The sequence below is a fragment of the Schistosoma mansoni genome, chromosome 1 (genome assembly GCF_000237925.1).
Source record: "Schistosoma mansoni strain Puerto Rico chromosome 1, complete genome".
Taxonomy (NCBI): domain Eukaryota; kingdom Metazoa; phylum Platyhelminthes; class Trematoda; order Strigeidida; family Schistosomatidae; genus Schistosoma; species Schistosoma mansoni.
In genome coordinates, this window is record NC_031495.1 from 56,840,664 (window position 1) to 56,862,698 (window position 22,035).

At 35.2% G+C, this 22,035-nt stretch overlaps 1 protein-coding gene across 1 annotated transcript in view; it reads left to right on the plus strand.

Annotated features, from left to right (window-relative positions):
• Positions 1–2,020: 2,020 nt before the first annotated feature.
• The window catches only part of Smp_181150 (putative abc transporter), a gene marked incomplete at its 3' end in the record, with an annotated part of 41,061 nt that continues 21,046 nt past the window's right edge, over positions 2,021–22,035 (plus strand). Inside the window, exons 1-6 of the mRNA XM_018794957.1 lie at positions 2,021–2,277; positions 2,315–2,625; positions 4,766–4,911; positions 12,272–12,395; positions 20,005–20,119; positions 21,275–21,561. Of these exons, the coding sequence (XP_018649317.1) occupies positions 2,133–2,277; positions 2,315–2,625; positions 4,766–4,911; positions 12,272–12,395; positions 20,005–20,119; positions 21,275–21,561 (1,128 nt within the window). The 5' untranslated portion in view covers positions 2,021–2,132. The remainder of the gene's footprint in view (positions 2,278–2,314; positions 2,626–4,765; positions 4,912–12,271; positions 12,396–20,004; positions 20,120–21,274; positions 21,562–22,035) is intronic.

The window sequence follows — 22,035 nt, forward strand, 5'->3', positions numbered from 1 at the left end:
TACCACGCAGAGTGGTTTGGGGATGGTTTTGCACCGAACTTTTAGAATTTGAAGACTCTCAAGTACGATGGTCTTCCCACCGTTCGGGCGGCACCCATTTATTCCTACTTCTGCTGCTCGTCTCTTGATAAGATCGACGGCGCTGAGTTCCTCACGGACATATATTCCAGATTCAATCACTTTGCGCGAGTTTCTCAGTATTAACTTTCTTTCTTCAGACGAATCAAAAGTAACCTTTAAGAGGTGGCTTCTCTATAAAGCTTACAGATGCTAACTCCTGATACTGTCTCAGATAGTAGCTTGTTTGTTAAAAACCTAATGTGACTGAGGTTGTGCTTAAATTTAGGCTTTAGCTCCTTTTCGGTAGGTTTTCTTAACTTATGAAAAATGGCTGACCTGTCAACGAGGTCCATTATAAGGCACTGTGGAGTTCTAATTCCTGAAATCTTCTCTTCCCTGAAATACGATTTGGCATCAGAAGAAGAGGTCTCAATCTCTTTCCATACTTTAATTTTACAGAGTTTGACTGTAATCCATTCATTTACCTCATTATGTATCTTGATCACATCGTGTACACTGCTCAGGCTTTGCTCCCCCATAGTCTCTTATGCGTTGATATGTTAATCCAGAACTAAAACCGTAGATTCACATACCTTAGTGCTGCCAATGGTTTGCTTCTTCCCAGCATGTTTTTTCTCTTTTTCCTTTGTAACAACACAAAAGTCTGTATGTTCGTTATCCGCCTCACCAATAGGTTCCGCCTTGATAGTCTTATTTAAATCTTAAGCTGGGCACATGGTGACGCTCGCTATTTCCTCTAAAACGGAAACCTGCTCATCTACTGCAGCCTGTTTATCTGAGGGCAATTTTCTAGTTATGTTAAACAGCTCTATCGCATGAAGAATTAGCGGAGAACAGCATGCTTTGCACAGCCAACGTCATAGTGGCTTGCAGCACCTTTCATATGCAGCCAGTGTGAGTCCATCGCACACACCGTGATACTGAATATGTCATAGGTATTAGAGTTTGATAACACTTTACCGGCAACACATTCTATAATTAAATCTCGCCCGCCCAGTGAAATCAAAAGGCAGAAGTGAGGAGGTTGGAAGATATATTTGATAGATTATCAATATATCGAGAAGCGACTGATTTAAACTGGTTAGTGATAACAGGAGAAGTTGAGCACGGCGTTCTCTGATGCGGATGCATGACCGAGTGCCTTCAGCTAGGTGAGTCTATTAAAGCTAATATGGTCAGCAACCAATGTCGAACACTTCCATACCTAGTGATTTTGGGGATTTATTTACCGCTACAGTTGTCAGATTGCATTCTAAGGCTTGATAGGTAATCGACATTGAATACAAAAACAGGGGTTATGTTATTGTAACTAGCAACAGTAAAAAATCCGACTTCAGTAGACACAAAAAGACCTTAATTCCTTTGTATACAAAAGATGCCAAAAGATATTATCGACGAGAAAAATATTACCACTGCCTTTTTTGTATCTGTACTCAAGATGTACAGGTGATAAATATAGTTTAGAAATAAAAACGATGCTCTTGGACATTACTTTAACTCAAATAAACTCAATTAAAGTAAAAACAGTAGTCTTGATGTGTAGTCGAGCGAACGACACCATATTATATACTCAGAGGAAAAATACTACAATCCTTTTTAAATAGCACACTCGAGTCGTCTATGATGATGACTCCCGAAAACCTAGTGATATTTCACCGACACGACAATTTATCATGGGATAAAAAATTAAACATCCATTACAGACGCGAAGGGAATAACTCCTTGGATAACATGCATTATCTTACAACTCTTAACTTGATTATGGTGCGAACGATAATAATTTTTCCGACAATTACCAACAATGCGTAGTCTAAGTGTTCATTAACTAGAAAATTACATCGCGATTAATAAAAAATACTTAAATATGGAGTGAAATCTTTACAGTTAGTAACCTCTATTTGTCGACAATAGCTTTTAGTTTGTTTGAATCCTTCAGTTCACTGAACGTAAAGCTCTGTTAAAAAGCTACCAATATTGAAGTAACAAGGATCTTTCGTACCACAATGAGTTTGGTCTACAAAAACAGAAAATATAACTAAATGTAGCTGAACATGCATTTATCTGTCTGCAATGGTAGTGAAAAGACTACTTCATGGGGTGAAAATAATGGATTTCAACCAGTAGTAAACATGGAATCGAATCAAATAACAAATTTAAAATTTGAAGATTTGAAGTATTTTGTAATTCAAGGAAGAGGTAATTGTTTTATTGTTCTAAGCTCATCGTTTTAAAGCCGGAAAAAAGTTTATTCTCAAAGGAATATCTGGAGAATTTAAATCTGGGGAACTGAGCGCAATTATGGGACCTAGTGGGGCTGGCAAAAGTTCTCTCATGAATATTCTAGCGGGATACTGCACGCAAAATGTTATTGGTGATGTTACCATTGGCTCTTCATTAAGGAACTTGCAGCAATTCCGGAAAATATCGTGCTACATAATGCAAGATGATTTGTTGCTACCTCACCTATCTGTTGATGAAGCAATGATGTGTAGTGCCAACCTTAAATTGAGCGAAAAAACGAACTATGCGTCTAAAAGAAAAATTGTAAGTTTTCTCGCGCATTCTCAGTGTGTAATGAGTTAATTTCGTCAAATTATTAAGGATGGAGTGAACAAATTGTTGCAAACCTAAGTCTTATGTCTGTAAAAGTGTAGCACTTACAAATCTTTCACCCTTGGAAAGGATGAAGGAAACTTTTAGGGTATATCTATGGCTGAGTACTCTGCATAAGGCTCGTACCTAATGACCTCTTACTTTAGGGGAGATCGATAACTGGTTTTTAATTTTCGGTCAAAATTTTGGTTTCACGTAGTATCATTTCTATATTACAAGATAACCAATGAAAATGACTGCATTTGATATTATCTTTCATAATCATTGCGTTTTATTGATCGTAACTGTAGATTTTGTTCTGTATGTTAAAGTTTAGTTTGCATGGCGTTATTTTGATATAACTTGTTCGTGAGATCACTGAGCGGGTCTCTCACGGTAGAATAGTTCAGACAGATAATAACTTGACAGTTGTGAAGTCTCCAATAACAATATGGTAATAATCTTTCTCATGTAGCTCAAAAAACCATGACATAAGTTTGCGTTCAAATAAGACACTTATTTGGTAGTGTAATAACTAGTCGCATGATCTCACAATCGACCGTATTGTGAGAATCTGTTTTTCTTTACGACTATTTATCACACTTTTTTCAAATTTATTGCATTAGTCTTTTGTTTGGATTGTAAAACAAAAAATTATTCTCGTTGAGTGTCTACCAGCACTCTCAAATGAGTTTTGCATTTCATTTAAATATCGTTGTTTGTATCTCGACATCAAATATCTTTTAGTGATGGCCAATTCAATATTGGGTTTTTATCACCACTAACCCTTTTGAATTTCTTTATCAATAGCGACATGTCAAGTGTTGTTGGATATAACAAGACTTTACTGAGTTCAATTATATTAAAAGAAAAAATATGTTAAATTGTTTATGTTCAGATCTGCTTTAAAAATTTTCAGTTAGTGTATGTACTAGTACCTTGATAAGGTAAAATTTGTGCTGTTTTTGATAGTTCAGCGTTCCTGTTTTTTCGTGTGTTAACTTTGAGCCCATTTTCCGCTGTTTTACGGATGCATTTAAACATTTGTCAAATTACCTAACACTTGAATAGTGAAATATTACAAAAACTAGCTTCTATGGAATAATGACATTAAAAACTTCCTAATTCGTTGCTTAAACGAAGTTATTTAAACAATATATAAGATAAATTTTACATCCAGTCTTATTAACAAAATGATGCATTATCAGTTTTTGGTATGAATTTTGAGCTAAAGTGGAGCAGCCCTTCCCTTTATACTAAAAAATCATTCTAACATCAACGTTCATGGTAAAGTTAATCTGTATACAGCTACTAACGAAGTTCATAATGTGGTTCAAATTGAATATAGTCCAATGAAATGTTCGAAGTTTGTTGTTATTGTCAGAAGTGAAGTCAAAGTTATACAAATTGAGCAAAATTTAGGGCGATAACTTAGTCAAGTTGTTATCTCCTAAATTTCAAAAGCAATAAAGCGACCAACAGACTGCTTTTTACAATCAACTACATTTTCTCAACTTTTGTTATTGTTTATTCGATCATTTATGCTTATGTCACTTGATAAAAAAAGTAAGATGGTTTATGGGTGATAAGTGCTACCACTCAATGTCAGCCCGTTTGAACACCTTATGCCAAGAGGTAGGCTTGCTTGGAAATTGTGTGACAACCACTTCACATCGATTCAGAAACGAAGTTACATAGTCAACACAAGAATTATTCTGCTACAGCAGGTTTTGTGTGAGAGAGAGTCTCTTGATATTAGTATAAGTAGTTAATTAAGTTATAAATTAGTTATTATGCTGTAACTTGCTGTTTCGTCAGAGCTAAGTTTACTTGACTTGAAAACAACGAATAACTTTTGTTAGCAGTAAATACAAAGTCAACATTACTATTTTTGCTGGATGCCAAGTTTTAAAACCATGTATAAATCTACAATTAAATCATGAACATAAGTTGCAGTATTTGTTGAGATATCAAATGGTTCTTGTATCATTATTGCATTGATCATACAAGTGACCTTATTTTACAGAAGAAATCTCCACATAATTCGTATTCTTTGTGATGTTGTCTGACATTTTCGATTGATTTTTATCAGGTTGATAATATTATAAACCTTCTTGGTCTAAGAGAAGCCTTACATACTCGAACTTCGCAACTGTCTGGTGGTCAAAAAAAACGACTGGCTATTGCTCAAGAGTTAGTAAACAATCCCCCAATAATGTTTTTTGATGAGCCCACAAGGTAAGTTCATGCCTGGCTGGCTAGCTTTACTTAACTTTTAAGCTTCATTTTTAGCTGTAAAATGTTGAAATAATTTCTATTGTAGATTAGTCAAACTGCTATATTAAGCTCAGGGTACCAGCTAAAGATGGTAAATAAGTTGATGAGGTGGAGAATCTCTATTAACTGAGGTGTTTGGGATATATGTTAAGTATTCTTGACTGTCTCTTACAATGACGAGCAATGCTTACAATTGTAGAGGTAGATTCTAAGAAAGTTACTGAGGACCAGTCCAAAACGTGACATTAGTCTATTAAATCACTGACTGTTGAACTGAATTGTGTAGTAGGTGCAGCTTGCCTACCTAGGGTTTGCGCGGTTGTACTAACCAATAGATAGAGGCTGGTTGATATGACTCAGGATTATGTACAATAGCGCGGGTATATATACTGTTTGTCTCCTTATAGAATCTGATTACTAGAATCTCCTAATAGCCATTTTTGTCTTCTTATGTCCAACCTTGTTTGCTACCTATACAACTTTGAGACCTGTCTTGGTAATTTTATCTTGCTGTCCTAATGAGGTATGGCAGCTTAGGTCTCATCATACATGTGTTGAGTTCTACGTCACATATAATTGGCTGACATTAGTACCAAACTAGAAATTTATATGACATATATTATAAGTAAAAAGCTAACATACATGGTTTTAACTGCGTTTCAGCAGTTACAGGCAAAAAATTTCAGTGTGAAATACCTAAAAATATATGAAGGTGGTTTATATACTCTAATTTGTTCGTTTTCTGTGAAAACAATTATTCACTGGTTTTCAGCTGTTAGATATCTCTGATGAAACATTCATTAGACCCATTGCTATTGTAATATGAATGTCTAATAAATCAATTTGATTTCTATTTTCCTCCATGTTTTACGCCTAAATACAAAGCTATTGAGCTTTTTGTTGACAGCAGTGGAATTTTTCTCCTACATTCAGCGAACAGTACTCTTTTGACAAGAAAAACATTTTAGGACTGAGTTAAAACATTAAAAGTTTGGATAGAATCAATTACTGTATACCGATAATAACTCTGCGCAAACTAGTCAAATGTGAAGAAATGATTATGCGAAATCCTTCCACTTGAGCTTCAAAGACGTTGTAAAATGTTTGAATTAAGAGTACAACTAGAATTGGACCATCCATTAAAGTCACTTAATTACTTAATTATTTACTTAGGCTTTTTATACCACGTGGAGAAGCATAGACCGTCCATCAGCATTCTCTATCCAAATCTGTCATGGGCATTCCTTTCGATCAAGTTCTAGTTGCTGTTCATTCTTTAATATCTGCTTCCAGCTCTCGACCGAGTGTGTTCCATGGTCTATCTGTTTTCTAATCCCCTTCACGGTTCCAAGTTATGATGAAGCTTGATGATTTACGGAATGTGCGTTCAATTTACTTTTATTGTCTTCTTCTGACTTGCTCTTTATTCAGAAGCTGGTTTGTTCTCTCCCATAATAGGCTGTTGCTGATCATATGTGAAAGCTTCCACCTCTTCCACAGTTTCTTCATCATATGTGATTGTATAAGTTAGTGTTTTCTGTGTTGTATTTGAAGATCTTGCATCTCCTCTTGTGTAAATTGAGTTCTACTGATGCAGAGGCTTCTGCTACGCTATTTTTCTTGACCTACATTTGTTCGTGTGTATGGGATAGAAGGTCCAGGTCATCTGTGAAGTCCAAATCTTCTAATTTATTCCAAGCTGTCCATTGTATTCTGTGCTTCCCTCAGATGTCGAGGTCTTCATAATCCAGCCAACCACCAGAAGATAGAGAAAGAGGAAGAGTAAGCATCATTGTCTGACTCCGGTCCTTACTGGAAATACATCTGTCAGCTGTCCCCCATTCACCACCTTGCACTGTAGTCCAACGTATGAATTCTGGATGATGTTGACGATTTTCTCAGGTACTCACTCCATAGGGTGTAAGAGGTTTTCATAATGTTCTCCTATCCACACTGTCGAACGCTTTCTCATAGTCAATGAATTTGATGTGTGGTGACGAATTCCATTGAATCTAATGTTCAACAATGATCCCTTAGTGTCACAATTTGGTCTGTGCACAACCGATGCTTACGGAATTCAGCCTATTGATTTCAAAATAGGACGTCTCATTAAATCCAATAATATCTCAATAAGATTTTATCAAGGGTAATTTATTTAAACAAATGTGCTACGCATTGTCATTTTAATGTATCAATCCCGAATAGTATCTTGAATTTGTCCTGGCAATTAAAAGCCAGAAAGTGCTCGTATAACTCGTACGATTGAAGAATCTCATTGATCCATGTTCCTATACCTTCTACTAGTATGTAAATAAAATGGAAATAAACATCACGATAAAGTGCTTACAGCTATGGATTTACACATAAATGACAAAGAACTTCATTTGGAAATGGGTGTAAAACCATTTTGTTCATTATTTAATAGAAACTTTTTACGTTTTTATTGAAACAACGAAGATTAAATATTGTCTTTTAATAAACATTTCCAGTGGCATTTTGTTATGACAGTTTTAACCTTTTAGTTCTATAGTTCAAGAGTAGTTCTAATCATATGACGGTTCAGAGGTCTCATATCACGGCAAAACAAGAGAAAATTGTCATATAATTTCCAGCAGTTTTTAGAGTAATGATGACAACATAATTTACACTAACCAAATAGATTGTTAACCAACCAAATACGATGATTTACTAGAGTCTACAAGTGGCATATGTCAATATTTAGGGAAAGAATATTTTATCATGCAAAGATTATTGGAGTCCTTAGAGGAATCTGTTGGCTTGATCCAGCTCCTATGACTTATTGATCTAAAATATTTTTGCATAATTTAGACCCTTTCACATTATTATCATTACCTTTGTTAGATAGCGTTTAACAAAAAGACAACCAAAGAATAGAAAATTGTATTTGACTATGCAAGCGACTTCGGAAGCGGAAAACTAGCAGATGCACAAGCAATTGTAACTCATACGAACTACCTAAAACTTAAACTGTTCAAAAGTTGTGTCAAATATTCGAATTCGTATAATATGTATCTACAAGAAATGTTGGTTTAATAAAATGCCAAGTTTGATTAAATGAAGTAAAAAAGTATTTTGTACATGTAGGCTCGTTATCAAAGCAATGTTACTTTAAAATAATGACTAATTAAAATATAATGAAAGCAATAGTTTTCAGTCCTCATTTTAAAGCGGAGTTAGTTCTCGTCGTTACTTTATTGTTCTGGTTTCAGAGTAATAGTTCAGTCAAGACTGTGTTTTAATTACTATGAGTAATTTTTCTACTTTAGTGAAACAAATACTTGAAGTAATTTTATGTAAAGAGATGGATATTTAAATTCATGTTATATCTTAGATTTCAAAAAATAACAATTCAATTAGATATTTCCACATAATTTCATCATTGTAGTTACTCAAAATGTAACTAGTTCAATTACTTTAGCTACAATAAAATGTACTGATGCATCTAAAATTATGTCAAGCGATGTCTAGGTTGAAATATACATGGATAATAATAATTGCCTTCAGTAATTTACGAAGATATAATTCAAATTGTAAGTGATAGTTATTACTGACTTCGTGGTTTAAGCAGTCGAATAAGTTCCTTTGGAATTATTGACAGGCCTCGTTTTGCCACCTTCACATAGATTCAGATTATTAAATAATACAGTAGTCCCTCACACTAGGTTACGATTTTCGAGGAAATAAATAAATATATCAGTTAAAAAATTTATGACGATGAAATGTATAAAACAGTCATAAGTCCACTGAAAACTAGATTGTAAACAATGAGTCACTCATTATTTAGATCTCAGTAACCTACTTTTAGCTGGCTTGAAGATAAATAAGTATTACTAGGCTTTTGGTTTGTCTTTTCAACACATAAAAATGAAATAAAATTGCCTTATTGACTTTCACTATTTTATGTGAATGGCGTAGCCAGTGTTCCTTTGGTTAGCAATTCTGTTTTAATCAGTTAAAAATTAGTACGTGCTTTGCTAAAAATAAAAACAAAGTTGAAGCTAGACCACCATGGAAAACCTGGAAGCACTGGACGGTCGTTTCGTCCTATTATGGGACTCCTCAGCAGTGCGCATCCACGATCCCGCACTCGCGAGATTCGAACCCAGGACCTACCAGTCTCTAGCTTCAATTGACTCACGCTTTCAACTATGAAAATACTAAAATCTCCACAAAACCCCTTCTAATAATGAAAAAACAAAGTTCCTTCTTTTCCAATATGAGGTTGTTGGTCACAATAGGTGAGTTGAAATTTATAGGGGACGTGGAACAGAGCTAGTGTTTAGTGTACCGTAGTTGGATTTTATTTGAACTAGCTTAATAATACGACATTTTAGAAGACCTCTACCATTGTCAAAATTAAAGCTGTTGACAGAATTTACACAATTTAGAGAAGTGGTTGGCTTTCTAAACATATTTTGAATTATGATGACTTTTCTGTTTACCTAAAAAAATTTCTACGTATCTTAGTTTCTCCCAAGTAAGTATTCTTTTTATGATATTCAGAGATGTAACGAAGTTGATGATTGGAGTTCTCAAGAGTTTTCCATAGTTAATCACTTAGTTATGTTATTTCAGAGCATTATTCAGCATATCACAATACTGTTAGATTATCGGTTACTCATCATGACTTTACCTGATCAACTCTGAAACAAATAGGTTCTATCCTTCTTTCTTATTTTAATCGAAAGTGGAAATTTCCTCACTTGCTTAGACCGAAGTTAGTAAGTTTAAAGTATTGGTTCCTTCGACAAATCGTTGCTTTATTCAATCAGCCTGCTGTAGAAGTTTTCACTAACATTGGGTGAAACTCAAAAACTATTTTATATGACGCTACCTATTTCTTATATTTTCCTATTTAAACGTGTGAGCATTTTAAGATCGACTTTGTTCACCCCATCCTACGTATCTTAGTTAACAATTATATTTCCAAAAGTCTAAGTTTTAACCAATCTTCCATACTCGTCTTATGTGCTCCGCTTTTTTTTAATTAATTAAGTTATTGTAATTCAGTTCGTTTAGTCATAAGTTTAAGTTCTTTAGAAAACCTCTGTCGCCAATACCAGTCCTCGAGAAAACATATTGCGCTGTTTAAATGATTATGATCAAAAGGACTAAACCCATCACTCGAGATAGACCTTGACATTGTGCGGTTGATTACGTCACATCCAACTGCATTTACCAATTTATATATGATGTGGACAGACTACATAGGGAGGACCAATCGAACAATGAAGTCAAGGATTATGAAACATGTGCCGAGATGGCGTCAAAATCAGTTTGTGTCATGTGTTCCTATAAATGTGGAAATTAGGAAACCATATTCATCGATAAGAAAGCATACAACTGAGACGGAACTTAGAATTGGCATTAATACAGCATTCAGAATATTGCATTGAAATCGTCAAGGACGGATTCTTAGGTTTATAGAAGCTTTGGCTATTCGTAGATTCAAACTCCTCATATGCGTGCAGTAACAATTAGTTGTAACCTTAGATTTGGCGTACTAATCTTTAAGTCATTTTAAAGAGTGGGATAATGCTACAATTTCCTAATCGTTCCATACTATGTTAATTTTCTCTCCTTTATTTACAATTACTACTTTGTCCACTTAAACTTTCATTTAATTGACTTTTATTCGTTTCAATGTAAAATGTCTTGATAAGTATATGTGTGACCAGATTGTTCAAAATGTTTGGCGTAAATGCACCACATTTTCCAGATCAAATCCATCTTCTCATTGTTCTATGGTATTCTTATTACACGTACATCAATGTATACCATGTATATCATTAATTTCATACTTGGTTAACTGTTCGCTATTTGCTAAACAAACCATTCTCATGTTATTTATTTTTCTTGAAGTTCTTCTATACTTTGCTTTATTCTATTAATGCATATTCACACTAATAGTTAGACTGGTGGTTCTGTCTCTAAAAAGCCTGTTCGGTTGTGATTCGGTGCTCATTGGCTACGTAGAATTATTAGCCTAATCATCTAAATCAATTCAATATTTACCAATCCACCCAAGTAATCATAACAGCAACACAATTAAAATAATTCTACACTTAATTTTATGCTTAACAATATTTTATAAGACATTTTCTGTTTCGTGAATGAAGCTTTTTTTTAAGGTAAATATATAAATAAAAATAATTGACTGTCCACTTAATTCAATAATTAGCTTGAGAGGTTTCGTTGCAAACAAGCTATTCTGAAAATGGTTGTATAGATGTGAAATTAGATATTCTTGAAAAATGATCCTAGTCTATATATATATGCATGTAACCTGTTGTCAAGGCTACGGAAATATAATATAAATAATCCCTTACCTACAGTAAACTATGATTTTAAAAATGTCCTGTACTTTCAATGTGAAGAATTTGTTTTTAACATGCTCCTATAAGATATTGGAGATTACGATGATGATCGAAGACAAATATGAATAATTGATTGTTAAAAGTTTAGTTCGTTTACTGCTTAAGAGTCGTACATGAAAATATAAGAAATGCGTAGTGAAATAATCATTGAAATTAATCTGAAGTAGCAAATACAGTCTGATATACTCTGAATGATTGTTGTCATTCTTCTAACGAAACTTCGATAGTCTTTGCACCTTAGATTATCGGACTGAGATTATTCAGTGCCAACTCAGAGTAAGCTTGGGTGGTTCAATTATCGTTTCTATGACTTCAGTAGAGTGCAAGGCATCTCCAGCTTTGTGAGAACATTTTAGGTTTTGGGATAACCGTTACAATGAATTTATTAATCCTAATAAACGCTTCCTACAGATCTAGAACTTTCTGTTAGAATCTATTCTGTTTTTTAAAGCAATCTACATTTATCGTCCAACGATATTTAAATGGGATCATCGCTAGGAAATTTATTGTTTAAATGATCTCTTCGAGGTTTTGTTGAGTTTTCAAAGATATTTGTTGAAAACAAATCATGTTACAAAGAAACAACATGGGAAACTTGAAATTTTTATTTTCATCTAAAAGCTTGCAGTTGATCGCATAACTGTCCAACCCAAGGTATTCTGAACACTTCACTGTGAAAATTTATGAATATACTGAGATATACTGGGATATAGCAATAAGTAATGGTTAAACGATAGAATGTTGATATATGGTGGACTTTTTGCAGGCTTAAGTCAGTGCGACTGTGAACAAGAAGAGATTTATTAACATAGAAATTTAAATCTTTCCGAATATACCGACTTCATCATTGTAATTACTCCACTACTGATCAATGAATAGTCAGAAACGAGAATTTCATCTCACTCAAACACTCTCTCTTTCAGTGGTTTGGATAGTGCTTCATGTTTTCATTGCATCTCATTGTTACGTCGTTTGGCACGTGGTGGTCGAACAATAATTTGTACAATACATCAACCAAGTGCAAAAATATTTGAACTATTTGACCATGTAAGTTCAAAGTTTGTGATTGTTCACACATTTGCTTATTTTTAAAAGAGATAGAAATTTGAAATTATAATCTGAATTTCGTTTTACTTCATTTCATAAAACTAATCTTCCAATAGTACATCACAACATAAGGACAACCATTGTCGTGAAGCAAATTTAATCCCAAAATGAAAATTGTGTAGTAAACACTAAATAGGAAGAATATATTTGTAAAATCTCAGTCAATGAATTTGAAGTAAATTCAACGTTTTGCCTGGCAACCTGGTCCAACATTTTTCAAGGAAATATAATCAAACATCGAAATAGCTACATGGCTCTCCGGTTCACTGTACACTGAATAGGTCATCCAATCAGCGTTAAAAATGTTTAAAGTAGGTATTTGTATTAGTGTGTAAGAGACCTGTGGTGTGAAACGAAAAGTGTTAAAAGAACATATTGTGTATATGTAGTAAACATTGCTCATTTTACAAAAGGTGACTATATTAAACAACCTGATAATTAACAGGTTACTAATACAAACAAAAACTGAATCCATCAATAATAATTGAAATCTCGCATTCATCCATACTCATATACAGCATATTCTCGACCGCAGCTGCTACTTTGACGTGCTGGTTAGGCATGCCTATCGTGGTGACCCTATCGAGCTATATCGGCTGGAACATATGTTCCTTTAGGTTCTACCATGCCAGGCAGGTCGATTGTAGAACGGTAAGACTAAAAGAATCAACTCAAGATCTGAGGGCGAAGTCATAGTGCTGACTGTAGAGGGGTGTGACAGCAGTAAGGTGTTTCCCTCGGACGATCAGCATCTTCAATTATGCTGCCTTCTCACTAGAAAGGAAGGGGTTAGGAAAGTTAGACTCTAAAAATGTCATATCTCACCTTACCTCAAGGATTTCCGTCTCCGGCGGTAAGGCCCTTTGAAGAACGGAGCTAACACGTCAAAAACCTCCCACAGAAATGCCGTGCGTGACCGGCCTCAAGCAGTTGTCCTTTGAACTCTGCGGTCACACCCCCAAGTCGTTAAGACCAACACTAATCCAACTTCCTTTTCAGGTCCCTCAAGTTATACCCTTCCACAGTGTGGGCAGTCGGGAAGTGATATTAGCCCTCATACCCGTAACAGCATACGAGACGAAGTTGGTCACATTCAAATCATTACTACACCTCCTAATAACTCTCTTATCTCCACGACTAACCCTTCTCACGTCCCTTTATGACCTCGCACCGCTAGGGCAAACGATTCGAGTACACGGAACGTTATTCCCTGTCTCCTGAAACCACGTTCCAAATTACATGTAGGAACTTTTAATGTCCGAACATTGTACCAAATAGGACAACAGGCTACCTTAGCTAGGACTTTAGAATCTCGCTTCATAGATGTGTGCTGCGTCTCCGAAACGCGCATGCAAGATCCGAGTTATGTCATTCGTGTGACCCCACCATGTCATAATAAAGAAGTAACTCGATTCACTCTTCGCGTATCTGGAAGCCCTGATGCTGCTTCCCGTAGCACCGCTGGCGTAGGTATAGCATTGAGTCCTAGGCTAGAACTAGCTCTTTTGGACTGGATCCCAGTAGACAGTCGTCTGTGCGCTGTCCGACTGAACGGAACAGTAAGGACTCGGAAAGATAGGGACACTCGTCGTTGCCTCTTCGTCGTCTCTGCCTACTCTCCCACTGACTCCTGCTCAGATGATGTAAAAGAGGAGTTTTGCAGAAAGCTTTCCGACCTTCTCCGGAAGCTAGGCGCTCTGACGTAATGATAGTGACTGGTGGCTTTAATGCTCAGGTAGGTAAACTAAGCCAAAGGGGAAGACACCTGGGTGGATCTTATGGTGTCGTGGCTCAAAGAACGAATAATGGCGATCATCTGTTGCAGCTATGTCCAAATAAACGCTTGTTTCTTGCAAATACTAAATTTCGGCACAAGGAAAAACATCTTTTGACATGTCGACCCCCAAATTCGTCCCAACGTTGGACCCAACTAGATCACATCGCCATCAGCCACAGATGGAGGGGCTCGATAGAAGACTGTCGCTCATTCTGAAGCACATGCTTAGATTCAGATCATGCTCTAGTGCGAGCACGTATCTGTCTGCGTCTTACTGGACGTAAAAAAGACTCTGCGAGTTAGCCTCTTAAGGTTCCACTTAATGATGGTCAAGATAAGAATATATTTCAGGAACAACTAGAAAAACAGTTAGGCAGCCATGTAAGTTGTGCCCACCCCGAGGCAGTGTGCAATGACATCCTAAAAGCTGTGTGAACAGCAGTGATATCTGCTAATACGGTAAACCATAAGGTTAGGGAGAAACACTGGAACTCAGCAGCATCTACCGCACTGATAGATGCTCGAAAACCCACCCCATCTGGCTTTAAAAATAACGAAGAGCGGAGTCAACTGAAGAGCAGGCTAACGAGAAGCCTACGCAATGATCGCGAACAGTGGTAGGTGGCAAAAGCAAGAGAGATGGAAAAGGCAGTGGCAATAGACAAAAGCAGAAAACTGTTCAGAGTTGTTAAGGAAACCGGTATTAGGAACCCAACTGTTAGCGAAACTATCTCGGAAAAAGATGGACATATTATTCATTCTCAATCCAGGAGATTGGATCGATGGGCAGAACACTTTAGGGATCAGTTCAACTGGCCTTCAGCCACACTTCAGTTACCCACGAAACCCAGTCGTCCTGAATGGCGAATTGATGTAAGTCCTCCAACTCTTTACCAGGTCGAAAAAGCTATAGGAAATCTGAAGCGTGGGAAAGCAGCAGGCCCTGACAGGTTTACCCCTGAGATTTTTATGGATGGCGGTCCAGCACTAGCAGCGAGATTGACTGAGCTCTTAGGTAGAATCTGGGAACTGGACGTAATTCCATTTGACTGGTCCCAATCACTGACTGTACCAGTCTACAAGAAAGGACGAAATTCCTCTTGTGACAATCACAGAGGAATCAGTTTGACTAATATAGTGTCTCAAAATATTAGCTTCAATAATACTTCAATAATATGCCTAACTAAATCTCGTTAAGAGCAGACTAGAGAAAACCAGGCTGGTTTTCGACCTGGACGTGGTTGTATAGACCAGATATTCACTCAACGTCAGGTCCTAGAACATAGACACAGATTCAGATGCCCCATAATCGTAGTATTTCTTGACCTTAAGGCGGCATTTGATTCCGTTGATCGTGAGGTTCTGTGGCAGTGTTTGTCACTGAAAGGAGTACCAAAGAAGTACATTAACCTCATAAAGGCTCTCTACTCGAACATAACTGGTCGAGTTAGAACCAATGGCGAACTGTCATCAGAACTGATTGCCTCAAGTGATGTTCGTCAAGGCTGTCCACTCTCCTCATTCTTGTTTAACTTTGTCACTGACATGCTTTTGGAGCTAACACTTTCATCATCTCAATCTCCTGGAGTTGAACTTTTACCGGAGATTCACTTGTTGACTTAGAATATGCCAATGATATAGTTCTATTTGGTGAAGACGCTGACAAGATGCAGAGTCTTCTGACCACTATAAGCAACAATGCAGGCATGTTCGGGATGCGATTTTCTACCTCGAAGCGCAAAATGTTACTTCAGGATTGGGTGGCATCGGCACCTGAACTAATGATAGGGAGTGAAGTAGTTGAGCGTGTTGACCGCTTCACTTATCTTGGGAGTCTCAACAGCCCCGGCGGCCTGGTGTTTGACGAAATCTTAGCACGGATACAAAAGGCTCGACTAGCTTTCACCAACTTGCGTTTTATGGCGTAGGCGAGATATCCGTCTAGCAACCAAAGGACGGGTTTACTGTGCAGTAGTTCGTTCCGTCCTACTTTTTGGCTGTGAAACATGGTCGGTAAGAGTAAAGGATATCCGTAGGCTGCTAGTATTCGATCATAGGTGTATTCGAAGCGTTGCTCGCATATCCTGGAACCACCGAGTAAGTAATGCAGTTGTTAGGAAACGGATAATAGGTATATATATATATATATATATATAGATGGATAGATAGATAGATAGATAGAATGACGAGATATCTTGGCATCCTTCCCATCAAATTAAAAACAACTTATTCAATAATGTCATACGTATAATTCCCTTTATTATCTTAAAGAGAGAAAGAACAAACATTGGTTCACTAATCTTCGTTCTTGCTCTCCATATTAAATAATGAACAGATGTTAATTTATCTTGTCAGCCAATACTTAATTCATCTGTAAATTATTGGAATTGGCGTGATAAATATTTTTGACTAGATAATAAAGTTTGAAAAGATAGAAAGGTGTAAACACGAACAAAGATAAATCAGATATCAACTCTAAAGACAACTAAATTTTTTTGTCAGTTAATCTGATGCAGAAGTTGAAGTTTTCGAATTTGTTAACGCTGAATAGTTATTGAGTGAAATATAACATAAACTTGATCAAAAGCAACGCAGAATGTTGTATATATGCTGGCTCGACTTACCACACCAAATTCATGCAGCAAGATGGAATTATCTAAGCTAATATTGAAGAAGTAAAGGTAGTACCAGTGTAGTTTACGTTGTTTATGCTGACAGATATAGTTAGTATGTAGCAGCAACCGCAAATGGAATGCCTGCCAGCAGAAAATTGAATTGGGGTGAATAAGAAGGGAAACGGAGAGCAATTGGAATTACAACAGAACTGGAAGAATCAAGAAGTATGTAAGGGACAATTGAAGGGATATTTGCAAATAATGATTCTTAATGTATGGTTTTCATATTTTACGAAAATTATTATGTAATTGTGCATTAATCAGTAAGTTGATTTCCCTCACCTGCTTTCTCGTTCACTACACCAGTATCGGTGTTAACAAAGTCACGCTAGATATATACAATAAGATTCAAGAAGAAATACGTAATTTGCTGGTCTCTTGATAAGAAAACCTGCACCTGCTAATATGAACCAAATGAGCAGTCACTGACTTCATAGACTGACACCACTTGTTGGTTAGGCTGTTATTAGTCTCTTTCCAACCTGATCCTAATCCAGCCAACATTGCACATATAGGTGGGTGATAGTTAGACATATCTCAATTTAATAACTTGATGAATATTTACAACCTTGGTGACTGGATTCCCGTTTCTACTAATACTCACCCAGTGGTCCAAATGTTTGGAGACACTTATGATCAAGTATCAACAAACTTTGAATTTCCTCTAATTTTCAAGGTAATGTTTTATAGTCATAAACAGAAACAGAAGAAACTGATGCACCATATATTCATTCTTGGTCGGTAGACAAACATCTCCCCCACATCACAAGTGATGCCGATTAGCAAGAGCTAACGACCCTTTGTGAATGCTTGCCAGAACTTCGTCAAGTACTAACCCAACATGAGTGACCAAAGCTGTAAAACAGATAAAATGGTTGAGGAGCTCAATTGCTTATTTCCGTAATTTTAGCCTAGAGGTTGGCTGAAGTCTGTCCTTAATACTTTTTTAAAACTGAGATGGAGAAAAATGCAATCCAAAAATCTCCGGCTGTTGTTCATGGTGGTCGGAAGATTCTACATTTGCCGGTCTTCGCCAAATAATACAACATTATCTACGTATTTTGAGCGGACAAAGAAATCCTCTGATAAGAGGTCAATCCTTGGAAAGTCTCATTTCTGATTTAGCTGTTCTTTTCATTAACGGTTCATCAATTTATAAGTAAAGGTTTTTAATTTGTAGTAAAAGTGACTTGAAACTTAGGTAGCCAGAGCGCTCAATCACTCTGTTTACTGTGACACCAATAGTTGGTGCAAAGATGAACGTTTCACAAAAATATTTGACTACGGAAACCATTGGAATGAACCACCTGTACTACAACTCCTTCCACAATGCAAATGTTCTTATCTTCTAAACATAATTATTGCTCAGACTAAACAGGTTAAATATATTGCTGTATGAGTTCCCCAAGTTTTTCGATCTGAAACTTACCAATTTACTTGATCTGGACATTAATGAAATGACCCATGAACGGTTATACATCATACTATAGCAGATTAATTACGAAACGTATAAGACAATATCTTAAGCTATGAATGATGTTCTGCAGATCGTTTCCATAAGCTTATTATATAAAGGTAAGTACATCATCATGTTAATATTAGAGCACATTATATTTTACAGGACTTTGCAAAAGTAGTTATGTTTTTTATCCACTTATTGACTATCTTGGTAAATTTTCTGTATTGATATTAATTAAAGTAACTATTTAAGTAATCGGGAAAATATTACAGTTACTTAAATCACAAAGTAAATATGGGTCTATTTGATTTTGGCGCTTAATTATGACACCAGAGTGAGAGGATATTACTGTTTAAGTTGTCTATCAGTTATTCAACTTTAATCTCCATTCTTATTTTCTTCCATTCAATGAATATTAGCTATAAAATCATCCGCGTTCATAAGGCTTAGTCTGGTAGTCATGAATGTGATGAGTTGATTTCGTCTCCCCTATTGTATTCCAGCATCTAGTAACGTTTGACAGCTTATCGTTCATCGGATTCCCCAGTTGTATCTCTGTGAAACATCTGATCAACTCTCTGTCTGTTCCAAAACTGTCCTCCTAAGACCCGAGAAGGTTGGCGATTTCGCCAAAAAACGTCAAAGGTTCTCACACCAACTGGCAATCAACACTTCACTGTTTCATTTCTTCATGAGCATACAGTTTTAACACCGACGAAATCGAACAAAATTCATTCATATTATGTTTAACTTTAGTTAGTGACTTGTACATTTTGACACTATAATCGACACCGGAATTCAATCTTTTCCCTGTTATTTACTGGGATATTCAATCAATAGTCAATTGGTATTTTACATTAAAATTTATTTTCATATATATATATATATATATATATATATTTCATTTTCATATATATATATATAACTAATGATCTTTCATTTCCTCATGGTTATTACATTTAAGTAAATGATTAATTACTTACTTACTCCTGTTACCACTCGTGGATGAGCATAGGTCGCCCACCAGCATTCTCCATCCAGAAAAAATAATTCAAATGATTACGCTAATAGCGATAATAATAACCACTTTAAAAAATTACAAGAAAACAGAAATTAATGCCGAATCAGAGATTTATCCTCAAATATCCTATTACACAAGAGAAAAGGCAATATGCTTAATAGTAAACTAACCAACTATGAAAACATTCTAGTTTGATTTTATTGATATAATTCACTGATTTGTCCGGGCTTTCAAATGAATATGGATGTATACGTTTAACATTATGTTACCCTTTTAATTGGTCGGGAAAAACAATAGTTAAAATCACAAATTCTTTGGTAAATATTAATCGATAAATAAACAAAGGAAGCTTCACAAGAATAGTGAAGGAAACATTAGAAAAGGAATACATGAACTAACGTTACGGTTTTACATTCTTGTTCCTGATATTTCTGGTTAAAATTAACCTACTTGATCGATTTTGATCATTTTAGTATTTCACTTAACCAACTGATTCACCATCACAGTTCAAAAATCTAATAGGAAACTATGGTAACAACAGGTCATCGGATAGCATTTACATGCTTTCAGTTAGTTCATTTTCTAATTCATACGTACTGCATTCTTTTTATTTACAGTTATACTTCTTAACTGATGGTCATTGTATTTATAGAGGACCTGTTTCATGTTTAGTCCCTTACCTCGCATCACAAGATTTAATCTGCCCATCTTATCATAATCCTGCTGATTATTGTAAGTTGTTACTATTTTTCAATAATTAAATTCAAACCTCTCTGTTTGGCACATATATTCAATAAAATTTAATAACAAACAAGTCAATCATACGTTAATGTAAGTAGTCAGTTGTTCGATCTTGTGTGCAGATTATGACTGTATAATTGATAAATCAATCTATTTCAAGTAATTATGTCCAAAAATGCTACCAGACATTGCTCGAAGTTAACAAACTTCAGAAAATTCGATTACAATTAGTCACAATTAACTCTGGTTTATTAGTTTAAGAAAGTCTGTGCTAATTGTTCTACTGTATCAATACTATTCTAACGGAAGTTTGAGAGAATATAGAATGCAATAAAATTAATGAATGAATTTATTTTAAAATGATTATGTATGTACATTCGGTGTGAAACTGTCGTATATATGAAAGGATTTCGGAATATGAATCACGTTCAGTTTAATGAGACTTCACGCTAGATGAACGTTAAGTGAATGAAAACGTACCCCATGAAAATGAATATTACATTTGTATAGAGATGGTTGCAAACAAATTGTTTTCCAACACAAATGTTTTACATTATCTTTTTAAAACTTTAAATTGTATAAGAGTGAAATCTATTCAAACAAAAAGGTAGGTGGTTTGTAGTTTGAGTCATTCATTATATGCTATCTGGTAATGTACTCTCAACTTCAAAATTTTCATTATTTAACCTGTTTTAATAAATATGATTTATTTTTTGTGGACATAATGACGAATAGAATCTTGAAGAGGAAAAAGCAATTAAATATCTCCATAATTAGATGCGGCTATATCGTATTTAGCTTTGGGATTCAGATCACATTTTTTATGCTGTTTCAAACTCGTCTAGTAAATCTAACTTAACAGATTCAAGGTATCTTGTTCTGTCTGATAGTTGGGTTCAACCTAAATCGCCTGAAATGACAAAATATTACAATTTACTCCCCTTATATTTCCCATTACTATTATCATCGGTAAATTAGTATGTGTATTTATTGAATGGTAAATTCTAACTTATTAGACCATATAGATGAACAAAAATCATTATCATATAAACAGGTAATCAAACTTCATTTTTTTGAGTGAATATGATTACAAATGAACAACGATTAATTCCACATTATCTACTTTTTATTAACATTACGTAACAGTTATGGAAGTGGCTTGTGGTGAATATGGCGATCATTATATGCGATTAGCAATGGCTGCGCGTCGTCAAACACTAGATGAAATTGTAGATTATTTAAAAAAGAAAAAAGTATTTCTTAATTCAACAATTATTCAAACAAATGAATGTCCAATAGATAATATTCAAATAGTTTCTGACACTATACCTTCAAGAGATCATGGTTCATCGTCATCATCATCACCGTCATTTTGTTCACCTATTATTAAACATGATGATAAAAAGAAAAAAGCTAAACAAATTGTAAAAAGTGTAGGTTTATAAGTGCAATATTACTTTATCTTTGTATTGCTTTTTCATTGCAAGAAATGTATTTTCGGAATGTAATTACGTTTTTCTAGTAGTCACTAAAAAATTACTTTATTCGCAAGATTTATTGTTAAGTAGGTCGGTTTGATAGATGGATAATTGAAATTTATTTAAATGAGTGTTAGTGCGAAGTCTTGAAATAAATAAAGTTGGCCATAACGAAAAACATAAAGAACTAGATTGCGTCGCGTTAACGGAATGTTAATGTACTTAGTAGAAGATCTAAATAGTCTGAGGTTCTGTTGCATTTGACGTCGAGCGTCTACACCTCTGGCAACTCTCAATTAAAAATCAGATCATCTTTTTAGTTCTGTTCTTTCTTTAATAGTTTTTCAGTAGGTGTTAGCGCGTGGTAAAAAAAAATTACATTTTTGAAATGAGCATCTAGCCGAAATTTAGGAATTCATATTTTATCAC